General features: G+C 42.3%; 1 protein-coding gene across 4 annotated transcripts in view; it reads right to left on the reverse strand.

The window, feature by feature from the left end:
• plcg2 (phospholipase C, gamma 2) overlaps positions 1-27,237 on the reverse strand; it is a 95,552-nt gene that overhangs the window by 57,915 nt on the left and 10,400 nt on the right. For 2 of the 4 annotated variants that reach the window (XM_060923647.1, XM_060923646.1), the window contains 12 exons: positions 23,803-23,844; positions 18,935-19,132; positions 16,608-16,757; positions 15,662-15,755; positions 5,906-5,953; positions 5,736-5,820; positions 5,506-5,589; positions 5,365-5,408; positions 5,165-5,237; positions 1,422-1,523; positions 1,216-1,334; positions 1,018-1,103 (listed from right to left, as the gene is read on the reverse strand). In XM_060923647.1, coding sequence (XP_060779630.1) covers positions 1,018-1,103; positions 1,216-1,334; positions 1,422-1,523; positions 5,165-5,237; positions 5,365-5,408; positions 5,506-5,589; positions 5,736-5,820; positions 5,906-5,953; positions 15,662-15,755; positions 16,608-16,757; positions 18,935-19,112 — 1,063 coding nt within the window. In that variant the 5' untranslated portion in view covers positions 19,113-19,132; positions 23,803-23,844. The remainder of the gene's footprint in view (positions 1-1,017; positions 1,104-1,215; positions 1,335-1,421; positions 1,524-5,164; positions 5,238-5,364; positions 5,409-5,505; positions 5,590-5,735; positions 5,821-5,905; positions 5,954-15,661; positions 15,756-16,607; positions 16,758-18,934; positions 19,133-23,802; positions 23,845-27,237) is intronic. The other 2 variants (XM_060923649.1, XM_060923648.1) reach the window with 1 other exon arrangement.

The following is a 27,237-nucleotide window of genomic DNA, read 5'->3' on the forward strand; positions in this document are numbered from 1 at the left end:
TGTGAACACAATTCACCGTGCCATCCGCCGTTGCCAGCTAAAACTCTGTAGTTCAAAGAAGAAGCCGTATCTAAACACGATCCAGAAGCGCAGACGTCTTCTCTGGGCCAAGGCTCATTTAAAATGGACTGTGGCAAAGTGGAAAACTGTTCTGTGGTCAGACGAATCAAAATTTGAAGTTCTTTATGGAAATCAGGGACGCCGTGTCATTCGGACTAAAGAGGAGAAGGACGACCCAAGTTGTTATCAGCGCTCAGTTCAGAAGCCTGCATCTCTGATGGTATGGGGTTGCATTAGTGCATGTGGCATGGGCAGCTTACACATCTGGAAAGACACCATCAATGCTGAAAGGTATATCCAGGTTCTAGAGCAACATATGCTCCCATCCAGACGACGTCTCTTTCAGGGAAGACCTTGCATTTTCCAACATGACAATGCCAAACCACATACTGCATCAATTACAGCATCATGACTGCGTAGAAGAAGGGTCCGGGTACTGAACTGGCCAGCCTGCAGTCCAGATCTTTCACCCATAGAAAACATTTGCCGCATCATAAAACGGAAGATACGACAAAAAAGACCTAAGACAGTTGAGCAACTAGAATCCTACATTAGACAAGAATGGGTTAACATTCCTATCCCTAAACTTGAGCAACTTGTCTCCTCAGTCCCCAGATGTTTACAGACTGTTGTAAAGAGAAAAGGGGATGTCTCACAGTGGTAAAAATGGCCTTGTCCCAACTTTTTTGAGATGTGTTGTTGTCATGAAATTTAAAATCACCTAATTTTTCTCTTTAAATGATACATTTTCTCAGTTTAAACATTTGATATGTCATCTATGTTCTATTCTGAATAAAATATGGAATTTTGAAACTTCCACATCATTGCATTCCGTTTTTATTTACAATTTGTACTTTGTCCCAACTTTTTTGGAATCGGGGTTGTACTTTAGCAGAACTATGAGAACAGGTATAAATGAAAGCTGCCATATAATAAAGGTGTATTATTGTCACTAACGCTCTATGCAGCGGCAGCCCAGTCTCAAGCAGCGCACATAGGCCTCTGTCGAAGATTCACTACGTAGCTGGTCACCAGTCAGATAACTGTTTTAAAAAAAAAAGACACATCACACTCTGTCACAGGAAGTACGTCACAAAAAGCAAGCACTGTGCATGCATGTGGTTTTGTGAAAACTTTTCAGAGGTCCACACTAACGTGTTGTGAGATGAGTTGATCCAGTAGTGAGACAGAGGGTTGTTCATGTTCAAGCTAGACAATTCAGAGTACTTCTCATCCCAAATGCAGTTCTCTTTGGAGAACAGAAAGCTGAGGAACTAGAAAAAGGGATTAAAAAATAGAAGTTAAGAGGTACAAATTCATGTAAAGGCACTACAGTGGTATAAATAACCATGGTTTTGTACCTCTCCGACTGTGAACTCTGGATCGTTAGTCTTTCTCATGGTGTCATCGATAAACTTGGTCATCAGCTCTCGCACCTGGTTTATGTTGTTAGCCCATGTCTCCTGCAGATCAAACATTAAAAACAAGATCAACTGGGAGCTACTGTTCACTTACGTATCCCCCCGCTCTCGCTTGTATCAGAATGCAAGCAATCGAAGGAATAGGACACTTATAATGAATGTTGACCTCAACAAATAATTAACCCTGAAACAAGTAAGTAAAGAGCCGTGTTCTCCCCAGGGATTTCAAATAGCATCCTGGTAAACTGTCATTCTGAAATAGCATTTTGCTTCTTAAAATAGCGTCAAAATCCACCCTATATGTTTCGTAAATACATTCAGTCAGTAAACAGGAAGCCGATGTGCGACAGACCTGAAAACGGTACACACGGTATAGAACCCCAAGCTGAAGCTCGCTACCAAATATCAAGCAGTTGTGATTTGTAGTTGCTGAGAAAAGTGTTACGAAAATTTTGTAAATCCACGCTATATGTTTCGTAAATACGTTCAGTCAGTAAACAGGAAGCCGATGTGCGACAGACCTGAAAACGGTACACACGGTATAGAACCCCAAGCTGAAGTTTGGTACTGAGTACCAACTGGCTATGATCTGTGGTTGCTGAGAAAAAGGGTGTTTCATATGAACGGACATACGGACGGACGGACAGAGGTAAACCAGTATACCCCCGCTCCTAAATGAAATGTTTTAAAATCACAATTAATCAGGAGTCGTTCATGACCATAGGTTTTCATGGGGAAGGACAAAATGGGGGAAGCCATGACCTAATGGTTTGTGAAGTGGCTTTGGGCCCAAAAGGTCACCAGTTCAATTCCCTGGACCAGCAAGAATGGCTGAAGTGCCCTTGAGCAAGGCACTTAACCCCCAACTGCTCCTCTGGGTATGTTGTACGTCGCTCTGGATAAGAGCGTCTGCTAAATGCTATTAATGTAATATAATTAAATAACGACATAATTGGAAATAAAAATTAAGTCAAGAGGCTACCACACTTGATTTATGCGATAGTTTTCTATCCTGTGAGAAACCCTGTAATACGCAACTGAGAGTCAAGATGATTTGAACGGATCTGAACAAGCCAATTACGTACACCAACTTTTTTGAATGAATTTTATAAAGAAATCCAATTGTGGTCGATATAGCAGGTGTGGTTCCCATCGCCATTTTCACAGGCTGCGAGATGAACACTGAACAGGTACTCATTAACGGTCCTATCTTCTGTCCCTTCTCTATTCATAAACAAAACATTCAGAGAGCGAGCATGGGGCAGCATGATCCCTGCCCCAATGGGTCTCTATCGCTACGTTCACACTGCAAGGCTTAATGCTCAATTCCGATTTTTTTGTGAAATCCGATTTTTTTGTGAGGTCGTTCACATTAACAAATATATGCGACTTGTATGTGATCCTCAGTATGAACGAAAAGCGACCTAAAAGTGTTCCGCATGCGCACTGCAGGATACGACGACGTCACACCCAGTGAGCATGGCCAGTGTTTACGGAAGTAAAACCGCCCGGTTGCGGTATGACCCATCCAATCTAGCTTGAATAGCTGTATCCCCCCAAATGGAAATCAGCTCCCTAACCTCTGCGTCCTTCCATTGAGAAGATTCAGAACCTTCACAGCCCGAAGCGTCCCTCGCATTGATGTCATGCGCAGAGGCGCAGATACGTTTTTTGAACTGGGAGGGACAAAAAACTGGGGGGGGGGGGGGGGGGGGGGGGGACAAAGCTGCCAGCAAACCAACCCCAACCCCGATATGCCTGTCAAACTTGTTGTTAGTAACCATAGCAACCAAGCTCGAGCTTGCAACCTGTGCAGTCTGCGCAGCTCAACCAACCAAATATCAGTCTTTGTTTTGTTTTATGTGAGTTGTTGCAACTATGTATACACTGCTGTGCACCTCAATAAACCGAATGGTAATTAGTCTTTTGATTTTTCCGTGAGGTTTGCCTTATGCAAAGAAAGACAGCATAGACGTTTTTTCCTCCCTATAAGTGGGGGGGACCAAGCAAGGTGAATTTAAATCTGGGTGGGACGAGTCCCACCCTCTATCTGCGCCCGTGATTATGCGCCATGTTGTTGTAACTTTTTTTGAGAGACCCGCCGCCTACTTCAGTGCAGAATAGTGACGTTTGTGGCTTGTTGATGACGTGCAAGTCGGATGAATGCGACCTGGCGGTTCAGACTGAAGTCGCATATGAAAAGAGCGGATAGGAATCGGAATTAGGACCACATATCCAAACGGCCTGGGTCGGATTTGAAAAAATCGGATCTGTGTCATTCATATTGTCAATAAAAGATCGGATACAGGTCACATATGGGCGAAAAGATCGGATTTGAGTCACTTCAGCCTGCAGTGTGAACGTAGCCTATTAGTGCTTCTTATAGTTCCTATTTTTTGACCACTACTGTAAGAACAACGATAACTCTATGGAGCTAAATGGGTAGTGAGTAATCCCCATGATGTCTAGAAATGTCTATAAAGATGACCAAATCAATGGTCAAACTGTGTCAAACTGCAACATTTTTAATCACTGGTCACTCAAAAGAGGGAATTATTATTTCAATGGAATTTAAAACATATGGGGTTGTGAATGAGGACTTGATGAAGATTTATATAAAGAACCATGTACATGCTTCATACTAGGGCTGTAACGATACACCCAACTCACGATTCGATTCGTATCGCGATTTTTGACCCACGATTCGATACGCCCACGATTTTTTAAAAAATGTTTTTTTAAAGTAGTAAATTTGACTTATTAACATTTACTTACTTACATTAACTATTTAATAACAAATAATTCAGACCACTGCAGAGAATGAGTAATATGTATGCAAAAATGAACAAATGTATATCCAAAGATTGTTTTATTTCTCAAAATAATACTGTTGAGCCGGAAGCTCTGTTTTTTTTCGGTTCTGAAAAAGTCATTTTTCCAAATCGTGTAAATCCGTTAAGATTTTTTTGGGGGGGTGGCTCTCTCACTGTCTCACTCTCATAGGGCCAATGATTTTCTGTGATCGCGGAAAACAGATGGAAATTACGGAATTTTTATGGTGAAACATTGCTCGCGTGTCAAAATGTAACTGCCGCAGAAGGCTTCCGCCCAAGCAGACATGCCTTCAGTGTTGCCAGATATTGCTAACGTTTTCCACCCCAAAATATGTTCAAAACCAGCCAAAAAGCACCTAAACCTGCCCAATCTGGCAACACTGCATGCCTTTCCGGTCAAGTGATTGTGATTGGCTTGTGGCACACCTAGCCAGCCAATGAGCTGCTTGTTTACAGATTCGCTCCCCGCGTCGCAACCAGAATGGCGACCGCTTAAAAGAAATGAATGCTCTGCCAGTGGCAAGTGTGGACGTTGCGTGACTCGCAGAAGATTGTCGCAGGTCGGCGAAAAAACGACTTACTAATAGATATAAAAAATAAAAGTAATTTAAGTAAGTTTAAAATGTAATTTAAATAAAAAGTAAAGTATTCATAAATTGAAGTTTGGAAGCGCCTCTGTTTTTGGGCTGAGGAGAAGTTTGAAAGGGTGTACCGCGATTCTGCCTTCTTGTATCACGATACGGATCGTGGCTCTGCGTATCGCGATTTCGATTCGCATATTGTTACAGCCCTACTTCATACCATCGCTTATGTTGTTGAACAACATCTACACAAAGGCATTATTCTTACTTTTTGCTGAAAGAGAAGGAATCGCTGGAAGTCATACAGGAGAACTGCAGAAGAATCTGGTCTATCTGTGTTACTACAAACACAAACCCAACATTCCCATTAAAGCCACAGACAACATGATAACTACAGGCTAATATACAACCAACACACACTTGATGTTTGGTGAGTAAAATAAAATAAAATAAAGGACAGCATCTCACCCCATGATGAAGGCACAGGACTCCCTTTTAAACTCATCCAAAACCTAACAAACACACGCCATACAGTACACATGGTTTAGATCAACACATACAAGTACACGGTTTAAAGTGACTGACTTACAAATCGAGTGTCACACTCACCGTCTTCTGGTTTTCAAACATTAACTCGTTGTAGAACTTGTGAAACTGCTCAAAGTCGAGGATGTCTTTCTTCCCTCCAACAGCCTGGAATTAAGATGCAAATACGCACTCAGGTTGTTCAGGAGATTAAGATATTTTTGCATGTCGGCAGACGAACGACTGGGATTCTGAGATGATGGATAGGTTTAATATGAATAGAAAGGGTGGCTCTGTGCTTGGTGTATTAGTACCGTGAATCTGTCCTTCAGAAATCGTCCTCCAGGTACTTTAAAGTTGCTCTGATTCAACAGAGACTTGACCTCCTTCTGAGTGATGCTGTGGAATAAGGCAGCATTTCCTCAGTGCAAAGTTTAACATGGAACTCATAAGACATGAGGACAATTAAGTGGAAGAATAATACCTGTTTTTCTTGGTCTGATCAATAGAGTACATCTGTTTCCTCAGCCAGCTGCACAGGAGGAAAAAAAACGAACAGTCAGTGCACGAACAGAGGCACTATGAGCATTTATACTCAATGTACATGTGATGGGCTCACTGGCTTTTTATCAGGAAATCTACGATATACAGTTGGTCATTTTGCACAAATGCGCTTACTGACTGTAGCATATCCGTTGCTGTGTACAACTTTTCAGCCCCATTCTCTTCTATTCAAGATTTAAGAGAGCTTTATTGTCAATACGTCCATATACAAGTATACAGTGCAGTGAAATACCGTTTCCCTCAGGCTCTCTGTGGCAGCGGGGGCGTGGTCAAGCATCGGTCTGTGACCGGAGGGCGGAGTCAGGGACGGTAAGTGGCAGAATCACTGCACCTGATGTCAATTAATGTGTTTGCGTGTCTTCCCCAGTGACCGCGCCCTATTTAAGGAGAGAGAGCGAGAGCAGAGGGAGCTCTCTCCCCAACCAGACGACTGATGTGTGCGTCTGAGTGTCTGGGAGAGTGTGACGCTGAAAAGTGTGACCAAAAAAAAAAAAAAAAAAGAGTTTTGTGAACTCAGTTCTGGCCTGCCGTCCTTCACCCACCCATACGAACTGTCACACTCTCCATGGTGCATTTATAGAGAAAATAAAAGATATACAAAATAACTAACTGTAGCTATCTAAGTAGAAGTTTAGCTATTTAAATATCTAGCTATCCAAGTACAAATTGGTCATGAGGTCTGAATTAGCAGACCTCATGACCATCGCTGAGCAGAAATTATTTGACTTATGGACGAGTCTCTGTACAGCAATAATACTGACGTGGTCTCATCTCATCTCATTATCTCTAGCCGCTTTATCCTTCTACAGGGTCGCAGGCAAGCTGGGGCCTATCCCAGCTGACTACGGGCGAAAGGCAGGGTACACCCTGGACAAGTCGTCAGGTCATCACAGGGCTGACACATAGACACAGAAAACCATTCACACTCACATTCACACCTACGGTCAATTTAGAGTCACCAGTTAACCTAACCTGCATGTCTTTGGACTGTGGGGGAAACCGGAGCACCCGGAGGAAACCCACGCGGACACGGGGAGAACATGCAAGCTCCGCACAGAAAGGCCCTCGCTGGCCACGGGGCTCGAACCCGGACCTTCTTGCTGTGAGGCGACAGCGCTAACCACTACACCACCGTGCCGCCCCACTGACGTGGTCGTGAAACGGAAGTGTGCCTAGTTCTGGTGTCTGGGGATTTAAACAGTGCATCTGCTAAGTCGTGAATAGAACCAATAAAGCTGAAAAAAAAAAAAAATTCCCACACCAGTGCTGTGGTCAGAAACTGATACTGATAAAGCCCCAAGAGCAGAGTTACCCACACAAGGGGTTCACAAATCCCTACAGCAGGAATCGTCAAATGGAGGCCCGTGGTCCTGAACGTGACCCAACAAATTATTTCACCTGAACAAACCCTGCTGTTAAAAAAATACTGTCAAAAAGAAACCAGTGTGTAAAGAACTGTCTATAGCTCAGAAGTTTCAGTTTCCTAATCATGAACTCGTATGACTTCTGTAGCAGATGCTCTGTTGCAGCCTATCCAATCACACACACTTCCAGTGGTGCTTGAAAGTTTGCGAACCCTTTAGAATTTTCTATATTTCTGCATGAATATGACCTAAAAACATTATCAGATTTTCACACAAGTCATAAGTAGATAAAGAGAACCCAGTTAAACAAATGAGACAAAAATATTATACTCTGTTATTTATTTATTGAGGAAAATGAGCCAATATTACATATCTTTGAGTAGCAAAAGTATGTGAACCTCTAGGCTTAGCAGTTAATTTGAAGGTGAAATTAGAGTCAGGTGTTTTCAATCAATGGGATGACAATCAGGTGTGAGTGGGCACCCTGTTTTATTTAAAGAACAGGGATCTATCAAAGTCTGATCTTCACAACACATGTTTGTGGAAGTGTATCATGGCACGAACAAAGGAGATTTCTGAGGACCTCAGAAAAAGCATTGTTGATGCTCATCAGGCTGGAAAAAGGTTACAAAACCATCTCTAAAGAGTTTGGACTCCACCAATCCACAGTCAGACAGACTGTGTACAAATGGAGGAAATTCAAGACCATTGTTACCCTCCCCAGGAGTGGTCGACCAACAAAGATCACTCCAAAAGCAAAGTGTGTAATAATCTGCGAGGTCACAAAGGACCCCAGGACAACTTCTAAGCAACTGAAGGCCTCTCTCACATTGGCTAATGTTAAATGTTCATAAGTCCACCATCAGGAGAACACTGAACAACAGTGGTGTGCATGGCAGGGTTGCAAGGAGAAAGCCACTGCTCTCCAAAAAGAACATTGCTGCTCGTCTACAGTTTGCTAAAGCTCACGTGGACAAGCCAGAAGGCTATTGGAAAAATGTTTTGTGGATGGATGAGACCAAAATAGAACTTTTTGGTTTAAATGAGAAGTGCTATGTTTGGAGAAAGGAAAACACTGCATTCCAGCAGAAGAACCTTATCCCATCTGTGAAACATGGTGGTGGTAGTATCATGGTTTGGGCCTGTTTTGCTGCATCTGGGCCTTGATGAAACAATGAATTCTGAATTATACCAGCCAATTCTAAAGGAAAATGTCAGGACATCTGTCCATGAACTGAATCTCAAGAGAAGGTGGGTCATGCAGCAAGACAACGACCCTAAGCACACAAGTCGTTCTACCAAAGAATGGTTAAAGAAGAATAAAGTTAATGTTTTGGAATGGCCAAGTCAAAGTCCTGACCTTAATCCAATCAAAATGTTGTGGAAGGACCAGAAGTGAGCAGTTCATGTGAGGAAACCCACCAACATCCTAGAGTTGAAGCTGTTCTGTACGGAGAAATGGGCTAAAATTCCTCCAAGCCAGTGTGCAGGACTGATCAACAGCTACCGGAAACGTTTAGTTGCAGTTATTGCTGCACAAGGGGGTCACACCAGATACTGAAAGCAAAGTTTCACATACTTTTGCCACTCACAGATATTGGATCATTTTCCTCAATAAATAAATGACAGAGTATAATATTTTTGTCTCATTTGTTTAACTGGGTTCTCTTTATCTACTTTTAGGACTTGTGTGAAAATCTGATGTTTTAGGTCATATTTATGCAGAAATATAGAAAATTCTAAAGGGTTCACAAACTTTCAAGCACCACCGTATGTAAATCTTTTATTTGTAGAAAGCTCATCTGACAGAGCCAAGCTACAGTGAGAGTGAAAGAAGTCAGGGATCTTTTATTTTTAATTTAAATTTACCCTTTCTGGTTGCGTTAGTGAAGTGATGATCTGATTTCTTAAAAAAAAAAAAAAGTCAACAAAAATAAAATGTTTAAGGAAGAATAGACAGTGAAGTGTGTATTCATATTCCCCCACTTCAAATTCAACACATACATTTGCTCAGAGGATTCTAATAGAGCTTATTCTCCCTGTGTCCAAAATCGCTCCCTACTCACTATATAGGGCACTATATAGTGAGGACGCCATTTTGTAGTGCTGTCTGAAACCTCAAAGTATCCCACAATGCATCATGAAAAGTAGTATAGAACAATGGTCACTAACCAAAGCAATATATCCCATCATGCATTGCAGTCGCGCTGAAAGAAATCAAATTAAAAGTCTCAAATTTGATTTAATAAAAGGCAGCGGCAAAGAAGAAAGTATTCAGCCTTGATTTAAAGGAACTGAAAGATGCAGGTACTTTCTGTTGATTAATGTAGGAAATGTACTCAGTATAATATGGATTTATCACAAAAATGCATGCATTTATTATTTTGAAAACCCACCAGCTGACTGATCTGGCACGTTTTAATTGTGCGACAGTAATGACGTAAATACCGGCGTGATGGACTAGTGTTCGAAAGCGTTTTTTTTTTTTTTTCATTTTAGCAATGAGCTCACTGTATCGTCCTCTATATAGTAATTCCCTATATAGGGAGTAAGGAGTAGTGAACGAGTGAGCGATTTTGGACACAGGACCAGTCACGTGACTTATCTAATACAGCAACCACTTGGCAGCCATATTGGATGTAATAACCTTTACAAAATGGTGACTATATTTGATCCTTCTGATACAAATCCACACTTCATTTTCCATGAATTAATTCATTAAATGGATGAAAAATGTAAATCAAGATATGCACAAAAGTGGGCTTTGGTATTACAGACCCATATTTAATCCCGGCAGCGATGACAACTGCTTTAGATGGAAGCAGTTTAGTAGAGTAGCTTTAAAAACTTCGATATTTAATATCAAACTGTACACATTTCATCATTTAACATGTGGAGTCTATTAGGATGATTGGGAAAATTTATGGGCTTGACAAATTAACAGTGTACTTATAGTAAATACATAACCCTGTGAGCCTGCTGAGCATGTGGTGTTAAAATATTGCTGTCACACTGTTTTATAAACAAGCTTACATACGCCATGCTGATACATATAATGCTTTTAATAAATCACCCATATGCTATCGCATAAATGTTACGACTTCTCCAGGAAGTCAGCATACAAATCTGTGTGTATACTCTGGGTCTCTGACTTTATCGCAATAAAAACTGGGAAATTTAATATGACCGAGATTAAATACTAACCAGATATAAAGTGTGTGCTGCAAATTCTACTAACGCTACTGTACTGAGGTTCCCATGTTCTGTTTTCAGTCTCTGATACCACATGTTTAACAGCCGATATCATTTATTCCAGCATTCAGGGTCTTTAGGAAATCTATAAATTACAGCTGAGGATTTTTTTTTTGACGTCTCTTGTTTTAAGTTGTCTGCTGTAGCTTGTTTTACATCCAAAATGGCGGTGTTGACATTTTGATCTAGCGGTAAAATGTATGCATGACGTTACATAAATAGAGTCTACACAGGCTGTCAGATACAGTTTGAGGCTTGAATATTCATTAACATAGAAGAGTATAATCTGCTCAAGTGGCTCTGCAGAACACATTTAGAGCGTCCATTTATTCATCCATTCATCATTAGTACCGGCTTTATATCAACCAGAGTGTGTTTTAAAAGACTAACATTTTTATTTATACAACCCTGATTCCAAAAAAGTTGGGACAAAGTACAAATTGTAAATAAAAATGGAATGCAATAATTTACAAATCTCAAAAACTGATATTGTATTCACAATAGAACATAGACAACATATCAAATGTCGAAAGTGAGACATTTTGAAATTTCATGCCAAATATTGGCTCATTTGAAATTTCATGACAGCAACACATCTCAAAAAAGTTGGGACAGGGGCAATAAGAGGCTGGAAAAGTTAAAGGTACAAAAAAAGGAACAGCTGGAGGACCAAACTGCAACTCATTAGGTCAATTGGCAATAGGTCATTAACATGACTGGGTATAAAAAGAGCATCTTGGAGTGGCAGCGGCTCTCAGAAGTAAAGATGGGAAGAGGATCACCAATCCCCCGAATTCTGCGCCGACAAATAGTGAAGCAATATCAGAAAGTAGTTCGACAGTGTAAAATTGCAAAGAGTTCGAACATATCATCATCTACAGTGCATAATATCATCAAAAGATTCAGAGAATCTGGAAGAATCTCTGTGCGTAAGGGTCAAGGCCGGAAAACCATACTGGGTGCCCGTGATCTTCGGGCCCTTAGACGGCACTGCATCACATACAGGCATGCTTCTGTATTGGAAATCACAAAATGGCCTCAGGAATATTTCCAGAGAACATTATCTGTGAACACAATTCACCGTGCCATCCGCCGTTGCCAGCTAAAACTCTATAGTTCAAAGAAGAAGCCGTATCTAAACATGATCCAGAAGCGCAGACATCTTCTCTGGGCCAAGGCTCATTTAAAATGGACTGTGGCAAAGTGGAAAACTGTTCTGTGGTCAGACGAATCAAAATTTGGAGTTCTTTATGGAAATCAGGGACGCCGTGTCATTCGGACTAAAGAGGAGAAGGACGACCCAAGTTGTTATCAGCGCTCAGTTCAGAAGCCTGCATCTCTGATGGTATGGGGTTGCTTTAGTGCGTGTGGCATGGGCAGCTTACACATCTGGAAAGACACCATCAATGCTGAAAGGTATATCCAGGTTCTAGAGCAACATATGCTCCCATCCAGACGACGTCTCTTTCAGGGAAGACCTTGCATTTTCCAACATGACAATGCCAAACCACATACTGCATCAATTACAGCATCATGGCTGCGTAGAAGAAGGGTCCGGGTACTGAACTGGCCAGCCTGCAGTCCAGATCTTTCACCCATAGAAAACATTTGGTGCATCATAAAACGGAAGATACGACAAAAAAGACCTAAGACAGTTGAGCAACTAGAATCCTACATTAGACAAGAATGGGTTAACATTCCTATCCCTAAACTTGAGCAACTTGTCTCCTCAGTCCCCAGACGTTTACAGACTGTTGTAAAGAGAAAAGGGGATGTCTCACAGTGGTAAACATGACCTTGTCCCAACTTTTTTGAGATGTGTTGTTGTCATGACATTTAAAATCACCTAATTTTTCTCTTTAAATGATACATTTTCTCAGTTTAAACATTTGATATGTCATCTATGTTCTATTCTGAATAAAATATGGAATTTTGAAACTTCCACATCATTGCATTCCGTTTTTATTTACAATTTGTACTTTGTCCCAACCTTTTTGGAATCGGGGTTGTATATTTTGGGAAAGAGTGCCAACTATTTAAGTTTATTAGAAAATATCACAGGCAGGCACGATCAAAAATACTAACTCTCGAGATATATAAGCGGTGGCACGGTGGTGTAGTGGTTAGCGCTGTCACCTCACAGCAAGAAGGTTCTGGGTTCGAGTCCAGCGGCCAGCGAGGGCCTTTCTGTGTGGAGTTTGCATGTTCTCCCCGTGTCCGCGTGGGTTTCCTCCGGGTGCTCCGGTTTCCCCCACAGTCCAAAGACATGCAGGTTAGGTTAACTGGTGACTCTAAATTGACCGTAGGTGTGAATGTGAGTGTGAATGGTTGTCTGTGTCTATGTGTCAGCCCTGTGATGAACTGGCGACTTGTCCTGGGTGTACCCCGCCTTTCGCCCGTAGTCAGCTGGGATAGGCTCCAGCTTGCCTGCGACCCTGTAGAACAGGATAAAGCGGCTAGAGATAATGGATGGATGGATGGCTATATTATATATATAAAAACCTCAAATTGTCTTATTTATCGCCATGAATTTATCATTATTGTTTAAGCATTAAAATTAACTTAGCTGAATATCTCTGGATTAAAGATTTATTGTGACATTTCATAGAGTTTGGGAGAGTGAGACTGTAGTGGAAATGCCACACTGAATCGAGTTCCATCCATCCATTATCTGTAGCTGCTTTATCCTGTTCTACAGGGTCGCAGGCAAGCTGGAGCCTATCCCAGCTGACTACGGGCGAAAGGCGGGGTACACCCTGGACAAGTCGCCAGGTCATCACAGGGCTGACACATAGACACAGACAACCATTCACACTCACATTCACACCTACGGTCAATTTAGAGTCACCAGTTAACCTAACCTGCATGTCTTTGGACTGTGGGGGAAACCGGAGCACCCGGAGGAAACCCACGCGGACACGGGGAGAATATGCAAACTCCACACAGAAAGGCCCTCGCCGGCCACGGGGCTCGAACCCGGACCTTCTTGCTGTGAGGCGACAGTGGGAACCACTACACCACCGTGCCGCCCTGAATTGAGTTATTTAATTTAAAAAAAAAAAAAAGTTAACATTGTAATATAAAATTGTAATGATTATAGTATAGTTTACAAAGTAAAAGAAACATAGTCATTTTTACTCAATGTAATGCCCAGCAGAAAGACACATACTGCGACCTGTGATCGGTCGGGTGGCGACGGATCGCGGGTGGATGCAGGCGTTTTGCGTCACATCCTTCGATGTGGTTAGATGTATTGCAAGACGCAGAGTTTTTAAGCTGTTACGACAGGACGCAACCAGTCGGAAGCAGACGCAGCTAGACGCAGCTCACAGAAAACCTTTAAAAAAATATAAGGCCATAAGACTGCTCGCAGGTCGTTGTAAACCATTTGCAGGTGCAGTCTGCGTCTACCTGTGATGCATCGCAGCCATCTCTAAAGATTTGTCTTCCCCTGCGTCTAGCTGCCACTACCTGCTTCAACCTGCGATTCGTCACTCAAGCGTTGCATGACCACCTGCCTCTACATGCGTCAACTTGCTATTTGCACTGACTGGAAGCGAATCGCAGCTGAAATGCGAACCGGTCGTGATCCATTTGCGTCAACCTGCCTCTGCTAAAGACCCTCTGCCATTATCTGCGTCGTCTTGCGTCTACCTGCGATTTTGTTATCGCAAGTAGTTGAAAACTAGTTGAAGCCTGCTGTCTGACCTGGGCATAACCTACATAACATTTCAAGGTGAACTCAAGGCAAATAATACAGGTTCAAGGGGTTAAAAAAAAAAGAAAAGACAAAAGTTGGGGCTCAAGATGACAACACAAAGTTTGGAAGGATGATGATAAACCAAAAAAAAAAAAAAAAGAGCTATAGTTTTTGTCCGTACTTCTGACAGTAAAGCATGGTAGGTATGTCAGGACGTTACACAGAATAATACAGTAAAACACTAAAGTTGCTGAGCTGATGTATTTGATACACATTCCAGTACGAAAACATGTCAAAGTCCCTCCCGCACCAGGATCTGGTCTTCCCAGGCAGTCTCCTGTCCCAGTACTAACCAGCTCTAAAGGTGCACGGGTGCAGCGCCGATGTCCGTTTCAGTTAGTCTGGCTAACGCAACTTCAAAGCTCTGCGAGCATTGGTCTGGCAAAGATATTAAGCCCAACTGTTTCCCAAAGTGCGTGGTTGACCCGCCTCCCTGAAATGCCTCAGTTTGCTGCTGGTCGAAGCCAGAAAAGGCTGTGACGAAGCTTAAACCAATCACATCACTCTTTCCTCTGACGTATGTGACACGACGGAAACTGCTACCAGCGGGGCTAACTGGTAGATTAAACTCTTACCGAAGCCGGTCGGGAGCAAGGCGAAAACGTCCTTCCTTTCAATAAATACGTCCAGGGCTGCTCTTTGCTCCGTTTTCAATGAGAACTTCCCGTTGAATGCTTTCAATACAGCATCTACCGCTGTGTCAAAGGCTTGCCGCTGCTCCATGTTCGTAATGTTTCTAGTGAATGAAGCGCTTCTGGCATAGATTCTGTAAACAATCTATGGCTTCCGGTCGCAGTTCTACTACGTCACTGCCTTGAACACGCCTCTACCCAGGGCCGTTGGAAATGCTCAAAGTTGATTGGCTCCCGATTTTTCGGGAGCTTGGAAGAGCTCGAGATAGCTTGCCTTGCCAGACTAAGTTCGCAACAGGCCCCCGTGTTGCGTCACACTTAGGATGGGCGGGCCCAGGCTACGTTTCGGTAGCCCTCAGCCTCTCGCCTACTACTGTATATAGCTAGGGTTACAGTGGTGGACTAGTTCTCTGGTAACCGCAAGAGTTTGACTCCCCACTCGCATCTGTATTGCAGCATGCCGTACCAGATGGCAGTAGGTACCATTTTTATGATGCCAGTATCAATGCTGTGCTGAAAATCCTGACCACCCAAACAAAGTCTGGTCAGTGGTGATCCTATCTTTTCAATGATGTGCTCAGTAGTAATCACCTGATAAAATGTATCTACAAGGCAGGCGCTCCTTTATGAACTGGCAATTCATTATAAATGTACACATATAAACATACCTTTCTATAATTTCTGGTGTATAAGCCTGCAGTGTCTCTTCTCGAAGCAGCTCCAGTCCTTTTAGCCATTTCTCTGCATCTTCTACTGAGTCCACTATAAAACAACACATCCAGTACAATCACATTCAGATTCATTATATACAATCACATTCAGATTTGAATAGAATGGACGGAATGGACAGATATGGACAAGTGGTGTGGACATGCAAAGACGGCGTCTGGAAAGACCAAACAATTCATATCTTAACGACATTTGGCTCCCTGAGACAGCACCGGCCTTGGTTTAGGCCGTTGCTGGGACAACATTTCCCCCTGAAGGTCACTGCCGGGAGACACTCTCGCATTCCTTCTCTAACTCTCCGCGGTCGCCATTTTTACCCCCAGTGTGACAAGCTGGTGCGTGACCAGCACCTTCATGGCTGCAGGAGTGGACGGCTGCTTGCTTGCACTGGATTACCTCCTCCCCTCCCCCCCCCTTACCCCCCTCAAGTCCCGTGTTTAAAGTGTACTTGTGTTGTTGTGTGCTTATGTGCAAAGGTTTTTTAAATGCTCCCACACTGTACTCCTGACAGGAGCATAGTGGGGGGGGTGTTCTTTTTTTCCTTATCTCTCCTCATGTTGTGATTCCTTTTTATCTTTATCCCTGTCTTCCTGTCCTGTCTACCCTATGCCAATTGTATGTTGTATATGTACGGACAGGTTGACGGCTAATTTCGCTGGTACATGTGACTAGTGACAATAAAGGGCATCATCATCATCATCATTACAACTCATCTGAAATGCCATCTAAATGTGCAGACATTTCACTGCATGTCACTGCTGCATGTCGCTAAATGCCATTCCGGTGCATTAAATATCATAAAGCAATAGCGTTCAGAGAAAGGCATCAGTGATATCTGGAGATGAAGCGCACAGCTGTGCATTTAGGCCATGAAGATAAACTCACCCCCCAGGCTCAGGGTATTAAGGATAAACTGTGAGCCGTAGAAAATTGTGAAACACGTGCTGTCTCCGTGCTTGTCCTTGTAGTCCTTAAATCTTTCAAAGTCCTTGGAGTTTTTTCCTGGACGTACCTCACGGATCTCTGACAGGTCCACTATAAAACACCAAAACACGTTTGAACGAGGATCATAATCATATAGCAAACCCCACACACACAAAAAAAAACATTTGAACATGTTACAATTTCTAGCCCTCCCAATGAAATCAAATAAAAAGCAGCGAATTTCCAAATTTATCCAAATAAAAATGTCAAAATGTCTACCCTTAGCTAGGAATTCCTAGGTTAGTTAAAGTTACTTTTTCATTAAAAAAACCAACAACCTGGAGACAGAATATTAAACAGTTATAAGTATGCTGTGTTCACACTTATACCGGTACGATAGTGGTATAACTGTATCGATACAAAGTATACCGGTACAGTTTAGTGCATCTGTCCACACTAGCGAGAAATGTTTGCGGTTTTCTTTCACGGTAGTTGAAATGCGCGTGCGCGAAATGTTTCCGTGGTTACCTAGTAACTTCCTTCCGAGAATATGGCGGATGAAACAACGTGTGTGTGCTTTTTGTTGTCAATGTACAGTCTGTATTTCTGGGAATCATTTATTCAGTCGAATCGTATAAAACGTGCGAGGCAGTTGAGAAAGAAACAAAGAAAACGAATCTCCCTTTTTTCCCCCCTCCCTTTCTCCCTCTTTCCTTCTCTTCCTTTTCCCCTCTTCCTCCTTTCTTCCTCCCTCCCTCCCTCCTCCCCCTCTCTCCCCCCTTTCTTTGCTCCATGTAGCTCCACGGTCGTTTCGTTTTCGCATGCGCATTATATTTGTATCGATACAGAGTCGCTTCATCTGTCCACACTACAACGAAGCGCTACAGTACTGATACTGTACCGGTACGAAACCCATACATTTGTGGGTTTCGTACCGATATAGTTATACCGCTACAGTACCGGTATAGTTGCTAGTGTGGACAGGTGTTGGGTTACGAAAGTAGTTTCGTATCGGTATCCCTAGTGTGGACAGGGTATTAGATTCAGCATAGCAAACTGAGGTAGAAAGTGGGGTTTTAAGTCACATATTCAATGAAGAAAGGAAATAAAAACGAGTAAAAGAAAATAAGTGGCTAAGAATAAGCAGTGAGAGAAGGTGACTGTGAAAGTAGAAGTGTGACAGTTTAGATAACAGAGGTGTTAGAACACCATCTACACCAACTAATAATATAACTACATTCACTTTCGAGTAAACTCAACACTCGCTCTCAAAAAGAATGTACAATGAGGAGACAAAATATTCAACTGTGTTTGGAGGTCTCTTTTCTCTTTAACGACAGAACAAATAATAAGAAACTAAACTTTCATCAAATCATCTTATGACATTATTATATTAGATGGTGGTGGCACCACAGAGTTTGCTTTGTGCATTAAAGGGGAACTGAAGTCATTTTTAAACTTGCTTTATTTCTTAATTAACGTGTTATTCAATTACATTTTCGGTTTTAGTAACCTTGTATCGTGACTCGTATTGGCAACTAATTTCAATTAAATATTATACTTATCGGCCTATTTGGTTTGTAGCCGTGTTGAATTTAGTTCGTTTGGTTGACGGCAGGCGTCGCTTATCCGCGCGATCTTCATGAGACTTGTGCGAGACTTCGAAACGTCAAGTGTCAGCCAGGTGTCAGCGCCGCCATTTTGAAATCTGTTTTCCAAACGAAGTATTGCACAAAAACGAGTTTAAATGACGATTCCTGCCTACTTTTTTCAAACTTTCCTGATTGCTATCAAAACAAACAAAACTTCCGGCCTGATTACGTCAGCATTCGAAAGAGGGCACGCAGGCGCGTCTTTTGACGACGTTGGCAGATGTCGGTCGCTTTGATTTCCGCTGTGCGTTTTACTTCCGTCCTACGACGTCTCGCACAGGTCTCAACGAATCTCGTTTACGGCCATTGCTTTGACATATGGACTGATATATTGCAGAGCATATTTCAAACACTCATAACTTGCTATAGCAGCGACAAAATAGCAATCAAAAATGCATTCCGATATTTAATAACATGAGATAAACAGAATTTTGATAATTTAAAAAACTGCCTTCAGTTCTCCTTTAACACACCTGACTGAACTCATCGATCAAGCTCGGTACATTTTCATTCTGCATTTTGTAGCCTTCCTTGCCTGAAAATGAACTATACTGAAGTTTTCTTTATTCTGATCCAGACAGCAGCTACATCAAGACTCAGGCCCAGTTTTAATTAAGTCTAGGATAAGTTACTCACACACTCCATCCGTTTTGCCAGCAACACGTGTCCATGCCACCTGCTTGGTCTCCATAATGACCTGTACACTGAGCCTCTCCATTTTCTGCCTGTACACGGTCATTATGATGCCACTCTCGAGGTAGCGCTTTATCAGACTTTTCTGATACTCCGACAGGTCTCCGTGTCGCCCTGCCATCTTGGCTTCTGGCACACACGCTGTTACACACACACAGACAAACAGATGTATAAGCTCGGTAAATAAACATATAAGGGTTGTTTTACAATCAGGGTACGCAAGCTAAAAATCACATTTAACACTTATTCTCTTCAATATCAAAAGGCTTGACTAAATAAACTTGGTTGTTTATTGTAGCCCTGTGATAGCTCTATTTACCATGCAAAAAAAAAAATGTGATAACGTTACTTTTGGTGAATGTATGGCAATATGTGTCATATTTAGCAAAATTACTTGTCTCATTTAGAAAAAGTGCTTTTTTGACCACAGGTAGCTCCAAAAGGGATGCACTTACATCATTCTTTATACCATAAAACACATGTTTGGTTCCATATCATTGGAAACGTAGTTAAGTTTTCATGTTGAATGCCAGTAAGTTTTCAGACTATTTTGATCAAATTAGTATGTAATTGTGTCAAAAAAAAGTCCTCTCCGAGACAGACAGCTAATTTTTCAATATAAAATAACATATCTAAAATGATTATTTTCATCCTAAAATGTGGTCAAGATATTGGGACATAAATATAACGCTACGTTCACACTGCAAGGCTTAATGCTCAATTCCGATTTTTTTGTGAAATCCGATTTTTTTGTGAGGTCGTTCACATTAACAAATATATGCGACTTGTATGTGATCCTCAGTATGAATGAAAAGCGACCTAAAAGTGTTCCGCATGCGCATTGCAGGATACGACGTCACACGCAGTGAGCATGGCCAGTGTTTACGGAAGTAAAACCGCCCGGTTGCAGTATGACCCATCCAATCTAGCTTGAATAGCTGTATCCCCCCAAACGGAAATCAGCTCCCTAACCTCTGCGTCCTTCCATTGAGAAGATTCAGAACCTTCACAGCCCGAAGCGTCCCTCGCATTGATGTCATGCGCAGAGGCGCAGATACGTTTTTTGAACTGGGGGGGGACAAAAAACTGGGGGGACAAAGCTGCCAGAAAAACAACCCCAACCCCGATATGCCTGTCAAACTTGTTGTGGGTTACTATAGCAACCAAGCTCGAGCTCGCAACCTGTGCAGTCTGCGCAGCTCAACCAGCCGAATATCAGTCTTTGTTTTGTTTTATGTGAGTTGTTGCAACTATGTATGTACTGCTGTGCACCTCAATAAACCGAATGGTAATTAGTCTTTTGATTTTTCCGTGAGGTTTGCGTTATGCAAAGAAAGACAGCATTGACGTTTTTTCCTCCCTATAAGTGGGGGGGACCGAGCGAGGTGAATTTAAATCTGGGTGGGACGAGTCCCACCCTCCATCTGCGCCCGTGATTATGCGCCATGTTGTTGTAACTTTTTTTGAGAGACCCGCCGCCTACTTCAGCGCAGAATAGTGACGTTTGTGGCTTGTTGATGACGTGTAAGTCGGATGAATGCGACCTGGCGGTTCAGACTGAAGTCGCATATGAAAAGAGCGGATAGGAATCGGAATTAGGACCACATATCCAAACGGCCTGGGTCGGATTTGAAAAAATCGGATCTGTGTCGTTCATATTGTCAATAAAAGATCGGATACAGGTCACATATGGGCGAAAAGATCGGATTTGAGTCACTTCAGCCTGCAGTGTGAACGTAGCCTTAGAGACAACTAACACAAAGCTTACAGCCTTATATTTAAAAGCACTATGGAAGTAGTGGATTCTGAATTGTCAAAAAAAATATCCTTTCCAAGAATCACTTCATTAGTTTCTCCCAGCCCTGCTTAAAGCTACTTAATCTTGTTATAATACAAACTATTACACATGCCTTTCTGTTCTTTAACTTGTCCTTCACTTAAAAACTGGTACAAGAACCAGTTTGAATCAATCTGAATTTTGGACCCCTGTGACACAAACTTTACACCCTGATTGTAAAACAACCCAGAAGGCAGATACTTACCATGCATTGCTTACTTTAGAGCTTAGAAACTGACAAGGCAAAAAATGGGACTTAATGAGACAATTCCAGGCAATGGGAAATTCTGAAATAGTAACATGTAGGGTATGTTGCCAAGAAAAAAAAAAAAAGTTGCTTATGCTATATATGAGTGATTCCACGCTTATGGGTACTGAAATGGGGACATGAACTTATTCACCTAAAACCATTTCTTTTTTTACCATCAGGTCACAAAACATGTAATCTTTAATGAATGATATGTTAAAAGAGAACTTTAATTTTCTGAGATGTAATAAAAACATATTTATATGCCAAAGTCAAGCCTATGAGTTCCAAAATGATGTCTGTTACATTACTTCTGTTACGACTGTCCATCTCGCGTCTGTTACAAACTAATTACAATCTAGCTATACCATGTTAATCTTATTGAAAGAATGTGTATGTTTATTCTACTACACGTGTTTATTAATTATATTTGCTAAAACATCACCTTCCTATGTTTCAAAAAGTAATTCTACATTGTTAAAATTGAGAATATATATGTCCACAACACTTCTGTTACGTTCTGACTTTGGCATATAAATATGTTTTTATTACATCTCAGAAAATTAAAGTTATCTTTTAACATATCATTCATTAAAGATTACATGTTTTGTGACCTCATCTCATCTCATCATCTCTAGCCGCTTTATCCTGTTCTACAGGGTCGCAGGCAAGCTGGAGCCTATCCCAGCTGACTACGGGTGAAAGGCGGGGTACACCCTGGACAAGTCGCCAGGTCATCACAGGGCTGACACATAGACACAGACAACCATTCACACTCACATTCACACCTACGGTCAATTTAGAGTCACCAGTTAACCTAACCTGCATGTCTTTGGACTGTGGGGGAAACCGGAGTACCCGGAGGAAACCCACACGGACACGGGGAGAACATGCAAACTCCACACAGAAAGGCCCTCGCCGGCCCCGGGGCTCGAACCCAGGACCTTCTTGCTGTGAGGCGACAGCGCTAACCACTACACCACCGTGCCGCCCTCTGTTTTGTGACCTGATGGTAAAAAAAGAAATGGTTTTAGGTGAATTTTTAAAAATAAGTTCATGTCCCCATTTCAGTACCCATAAGCGTGGAATCACTCATATGTATTATCTTAACACGTCCATTTGTGTCATTCTGGTCATTGTGGCTTGTGAAAATGACAAAGGTAATGTACACTACCGTTCAAAAGTTTGGGGTCACTCTGAAATGTCCTTATTTTTGAAAGAAAAGCACTGTTCTTTTCAATGAAGATCACTTTAAACTAATCAGAAATCCACTCTATACATTGCTAATGTGGTAAATGACTATTCTAGCTGCAAATGTCTGGTTTTTGGTGCAATATCTCCATAGGTGTATAGAGGCCCATTTCCAGCAACTCTCACTCCAGTGTTCTAATGGTACAATGTGTTTGCTCATTGCCTCAGAAGGCTAATGGATGATTAGAAAACCCTTGTACAATCATGTTAGCACAGCTGAAAACAGTTGAGCTCTTTAGAGAAGCTAGAAAAAAGTCAGTGCGTTTCCATGCACATAGAGAAAATCGAATTTCTGCCGTAGCTCGACTGAAATCGAAGTTCTAAATGCCATGGAAACACCTTAGCTCGGCTGAAATCGAACCGAACCGGATTTCTCGTAATCGAGCTACACGACCTAGATTATGCGATTGTAGCCGAGCTACTTAGTGCATGTAAACCCTATCGAGCTACGGAGTCGAGCTACTTACTTCAGCACTGCCCCTTCCGGGAGTGACGAGACCACAAGCGGGAAACACAACAGCCTCGGTCGGCATGACAACAGTAGTAGAAACGTGCACTTCTGGAGCAATGAGGAGATAGAGTTCATGCTCATTCAGCTTAAGGAGTTGAAAATATATATATATAAAATATATCTCGATGTTGCTGTCCTCGTCGTCGTTCTTCTTGTGAACACGGAACTGATAACTTTGTTTATACTCTTGAATAGCTCTTCTTCATGACGACAACCGGAAGTGTACCAACACGATGGGGCGTGTAGCGCCACCTGTGGCTCGGGTGCACAATGTACCTCACACAATAGCTCGATTTCCTTGTGTGCATGTAGGATTGGATTTCTCTGGCACCTCCGCTGGGACCCTTAGCTCGATTACCGACAGCAGCTCGATTTGGATGTGCATGTAAACGCACCGACTGACCTTCCTTTGAGCAGACTGAGTTTCTGGAGCATCACATTTGTGGGCTCGATTAAATGCTCAAAATGGCCAGAAAAATGTCTTGACTATATTTTCTATTCATTTTACAACTTATGGTGGGAAATAAAAGTGTGACTTTTCATGGAAAAACACAAAATTGTCTGGGTGACCCCAAACTTTTGAACGGTAGTGTATAGACAGGTAGACAGGAAGACAAAGAGTATCAGTAGTAGACAGCAAGCTCTCTGTGGATTTACTATAGCGGTAGAGTCGAATTTTCTTTACTGGAAGAGTAATACGTGTCTGTTTTTCCTAATGTTTAACCACGGCAGGCAAAGCAGACAGGGACGCTGCTGTTCCATACAACAGCTCACGTTTGCATTGCAAATGAAAGAGGATATCAAATGGTGAAGACCCAGGCAGTTGGAAGATTACAGTCCTTCAGCTTTAGTAAACCATTAATCCAGCAAACTCAACACGAGAGAGAGAGAGAGACAGAGAGAGAGACAGAGGTACATTGACGGTGTGTGACACAAAAACTGTGTTAAGAAATATCTTCACATACGGTTGAGTGCAAAGGTTTTCAACACCCCTCCGAGTTATTCATCTATTGAAGAAAAAAAAAAGAAGTATTACAAGAAGTTACAAATCAAATGTGGGTGTATTCAGCAACAAAGCAACAATCTTAAACACAAGGCTGAAAAAAGCAGTACAGTACATAACCTCTTATAACAGATAACAGGAAAACATGTTTTGCAATGTGTGACGATCCAAAAGCTGCTCAAAAGACACTAAAAAGACTGGAAGCCATTTTAAAGGTTTTAAAGGAAACCAGCAGGTATATGGGTTATTTATCCCGTTCAAAAATTACAGTGAAAAGGGATTTGGTTTCCTATTAATATCACTAGTAACCTACATTATTTGATTACTTGTGATAAACATCTGTGAAAGCTTACACCCTAAATGCTACTTAATCGTTGTTTCATCTCATTTTGTCCCAAGTGTGCGAGAACATGAAAATAAGCGTATGTTAATGTAATTAATACACACAAACCAGTGTTCTCAGCGAAGGAGGAAATAGTCAGACAGAAAAAAGGACCTGGCTTACGTTAACCCCTTAAAGTCCCGGGGCCGATCTGCACAGATACAGTTTCATGAATTCATTATTATCAAGGTTTTTTGCTAAATCCCGAGCATCTCGCCGATGGTACGGATGACGCTATTCTATGCAGTATATCAGAGGTTCTTAATGTTTTTTTGCAGCCAAGAACTTCAACTGTACACCCGATTTCAGCACATTTTATAAATTAATGGTAATACAACTACATCTTCGATATGAACAATAATACTTTGACTACTCGTTGGAGCCATGGACACAGCAGGAAGTCGTCAAGTTTATTCGTATAGCGCTTTTAACAATAGACGTTGTCGCAAAGCAGCTTTACAGAAATTTAGGCTACATCCACACGACAACGGCAGCGAGATTTTATTAAAAAAAATATCGCGTCCACATGGGCAACGGATCAGTAAAATATCAGGTACATATGGCAACGCAACGCTTGCTGAAAACGATGCAATACACATGCCACACCTCTAGGGGCGCTGTAAGACGGTCCCATCGGAGACACCAGAACAATAGAAGAAGTAGGACGCATGCGCATAAACCCCTTCTTCTACCCGGTGTGAAGCACTCACAGGAACAAACACACAACAACAACAAGAAGATGGCTGCGACTACGCAAGGAAATCGTGCCTTCTGTGTGTACAAATTAGTTTTATTAGTGTGCGTAGTTTTATATAACTTAATTTTCTTATTGTGTGTGAACATTTTGAAAGGCAGTCTTATCCGATAAAAAAAAAGAAATTCAAGAAATGGTTCAGTTACTTGTTTATTTAAAAGAAAAGCTGTACACAAAAGTGAATGCAATGCAGTGGTTCATACAAAACAGCGAGAGTGCAGCTTGTTCTAGTCATGTGGTTGTGACGTCATCGTAAACAAATCCGTTCTACTCATCCAGACGACTTCGCAACGGCGCCGTTGCCAGATTTTTCCACTCTGGAACCCGTTCTCAAAAAATATCGTTGTGGGGCACCCAAAACGCCGGTGCCGTGTGGACGCCAGGCCGAAACGATAAACAATTTTATCAGATTCACCTGAATCCGTTGCCGTGTGGACAGGGCCTTAAAGACTTTAAACATGAGCTAATTTTATCCCTAATCTATGAGCAAGCCTGTGGCGACGGTGGCAAGGGAAAAACTCCCTCAGACGACATGAGGAAGAAACCTCAAGAGGAACCAGACTCAAAAGGGAACCCATCCTCATCTGGATGATAACAGACAACGTGATTATAAATAACTTGCTTCTATAACAGCGTCTTATATAGTCACAAAGTACAACTGGAAATTCATTATAGGTTTAACATGAAGTCTGTTTTGTTGCAGTTATAAACTGTTCATTGATGGAAACTTGAGTGCAAAACTGTTCAACCGCAGTCCGAAAGTTAGCAAGTCAACTGTAGTCCTTGGACATAAACGTATTACTGTAAGTGTCCAGAGCCGTCTTCTAAGTGTGACTTTTGACTGTCCATATGGGGCCGTTCTCCACAGGAGCGATGTGATGAGACTCCAGCCGGACACAGGGCATCAAGATGGATCAGGCAGGAATTGTTGCCGCCACAAGGCTCTAGGGTCCCTGCTTCGATCCTGATTTCAGTTTAGCTTCAGTGTGGAGTTTCTATTGGCCCTTTTCCACTACCCTTTTTCAGCTCACTTCAGCCCGACACGGCTCGCGTTTCGACTACCAAAGAACAGCACGACTCAGCTCGTTTCAGCCCTGCTTAGCCCCTAAAACTCGCACCGTTTTGGAGTGGGGCTGAAGCGAGCCAAACCGAGCCGAGTGAGGCTGGGGGCGTGAGCAGACACTCCCCTGTGCACTGATTGGTGAGGAGGAGTGTCCTCACATGCCCACACACGCCCCGCGAGCACACTGGGATCTGTAAACCCGGAAGAAGGAGAATTACGAATTACGAGAATTATGAAGCCTTATGCGCCTCGCCTCATCTATACGCTCTTGCCAGTATCTGTTGGCGTTGTCGGTGACAACAAGCCACAGCACCAAGACCAGCAACACTAACGACTCCATGTCCTCCATGTTTATTGTTTACTATCCGGGGCGTGAGACTACCGCTTAAAAGATCACTGATGTCACTGTTTGCGCTGCTTAACGACATCACGTGACGTCCACCCACTTTCGCTAACTCCACCCAATGTGTCCACCCACTTCCAGCCAGCACGGTTCAGCGCGGTTGTAGTCGAAATGCAACTCCAACAGCCCCGCTCAGCCCGACTCAACCCAACTCAGCACGGCACGGCTCAGCCCAACTCAGCCGCGTTGGTAGTGGAAAAGCGGCATAAGTATGTTCTCTACATGCTGGTTGGTTGATTGACCACACCAAACCCTAGGTTGAAATACATGTATGAGTGCCCAATTCAGGGTGCGTCTCTGCCTCACACCTAGTGTTCCTAGGACAGGTTCTGGTTCCACCACAACTCTGACCAAGAAAATGCGCTTTAAAAAGTGATTGAGTGATTTGAGCTATAGAGGTTTTTATTTCTGAACGTTCCAATGATAGACTACACTGGATTCAAGTTGACACACTTTGTAATCAGTACTCAGTTATGGAGGTTCAGCTTAAAGTGCCATTCCACCATTGGATGTATTTTTTTGGCATAAAATACAATATATTTTATGACAACATGACTAGACAGAGAAATCTTTTAGCTTCAAAATGATATATCAAACATAATTTTTTGACAACGACAAGTATATTAATTTTGCGACCAAAGTCACCTACCCTTTTAATTTCCGCGCGGTAGTGAAACGTGATGTCATCGGCAGGTTCCCCTTCTTGTGTACCACGTCACGTGTGACGTGGCACAGATTATCAGCAATGGCGGATAGAACGCGATTGTCAGCTTCGGAAAAGAAGCGAAGGAAAAT

Source organism: Neoarius graeffei, chromosome 6 (assembly GCF_027579695.1).
Source record: "Neoarius graeffei isolate fNeoGra1 chromosome 6, fNeoGra1.pri, whole genome shotgun sequence".
Lineage (NCBI taxonomy): Eukaryota > Metazoa > Chordata > Actinopteri > Siluriformes > Ariidae > Neoarius > Neoarius graeffei.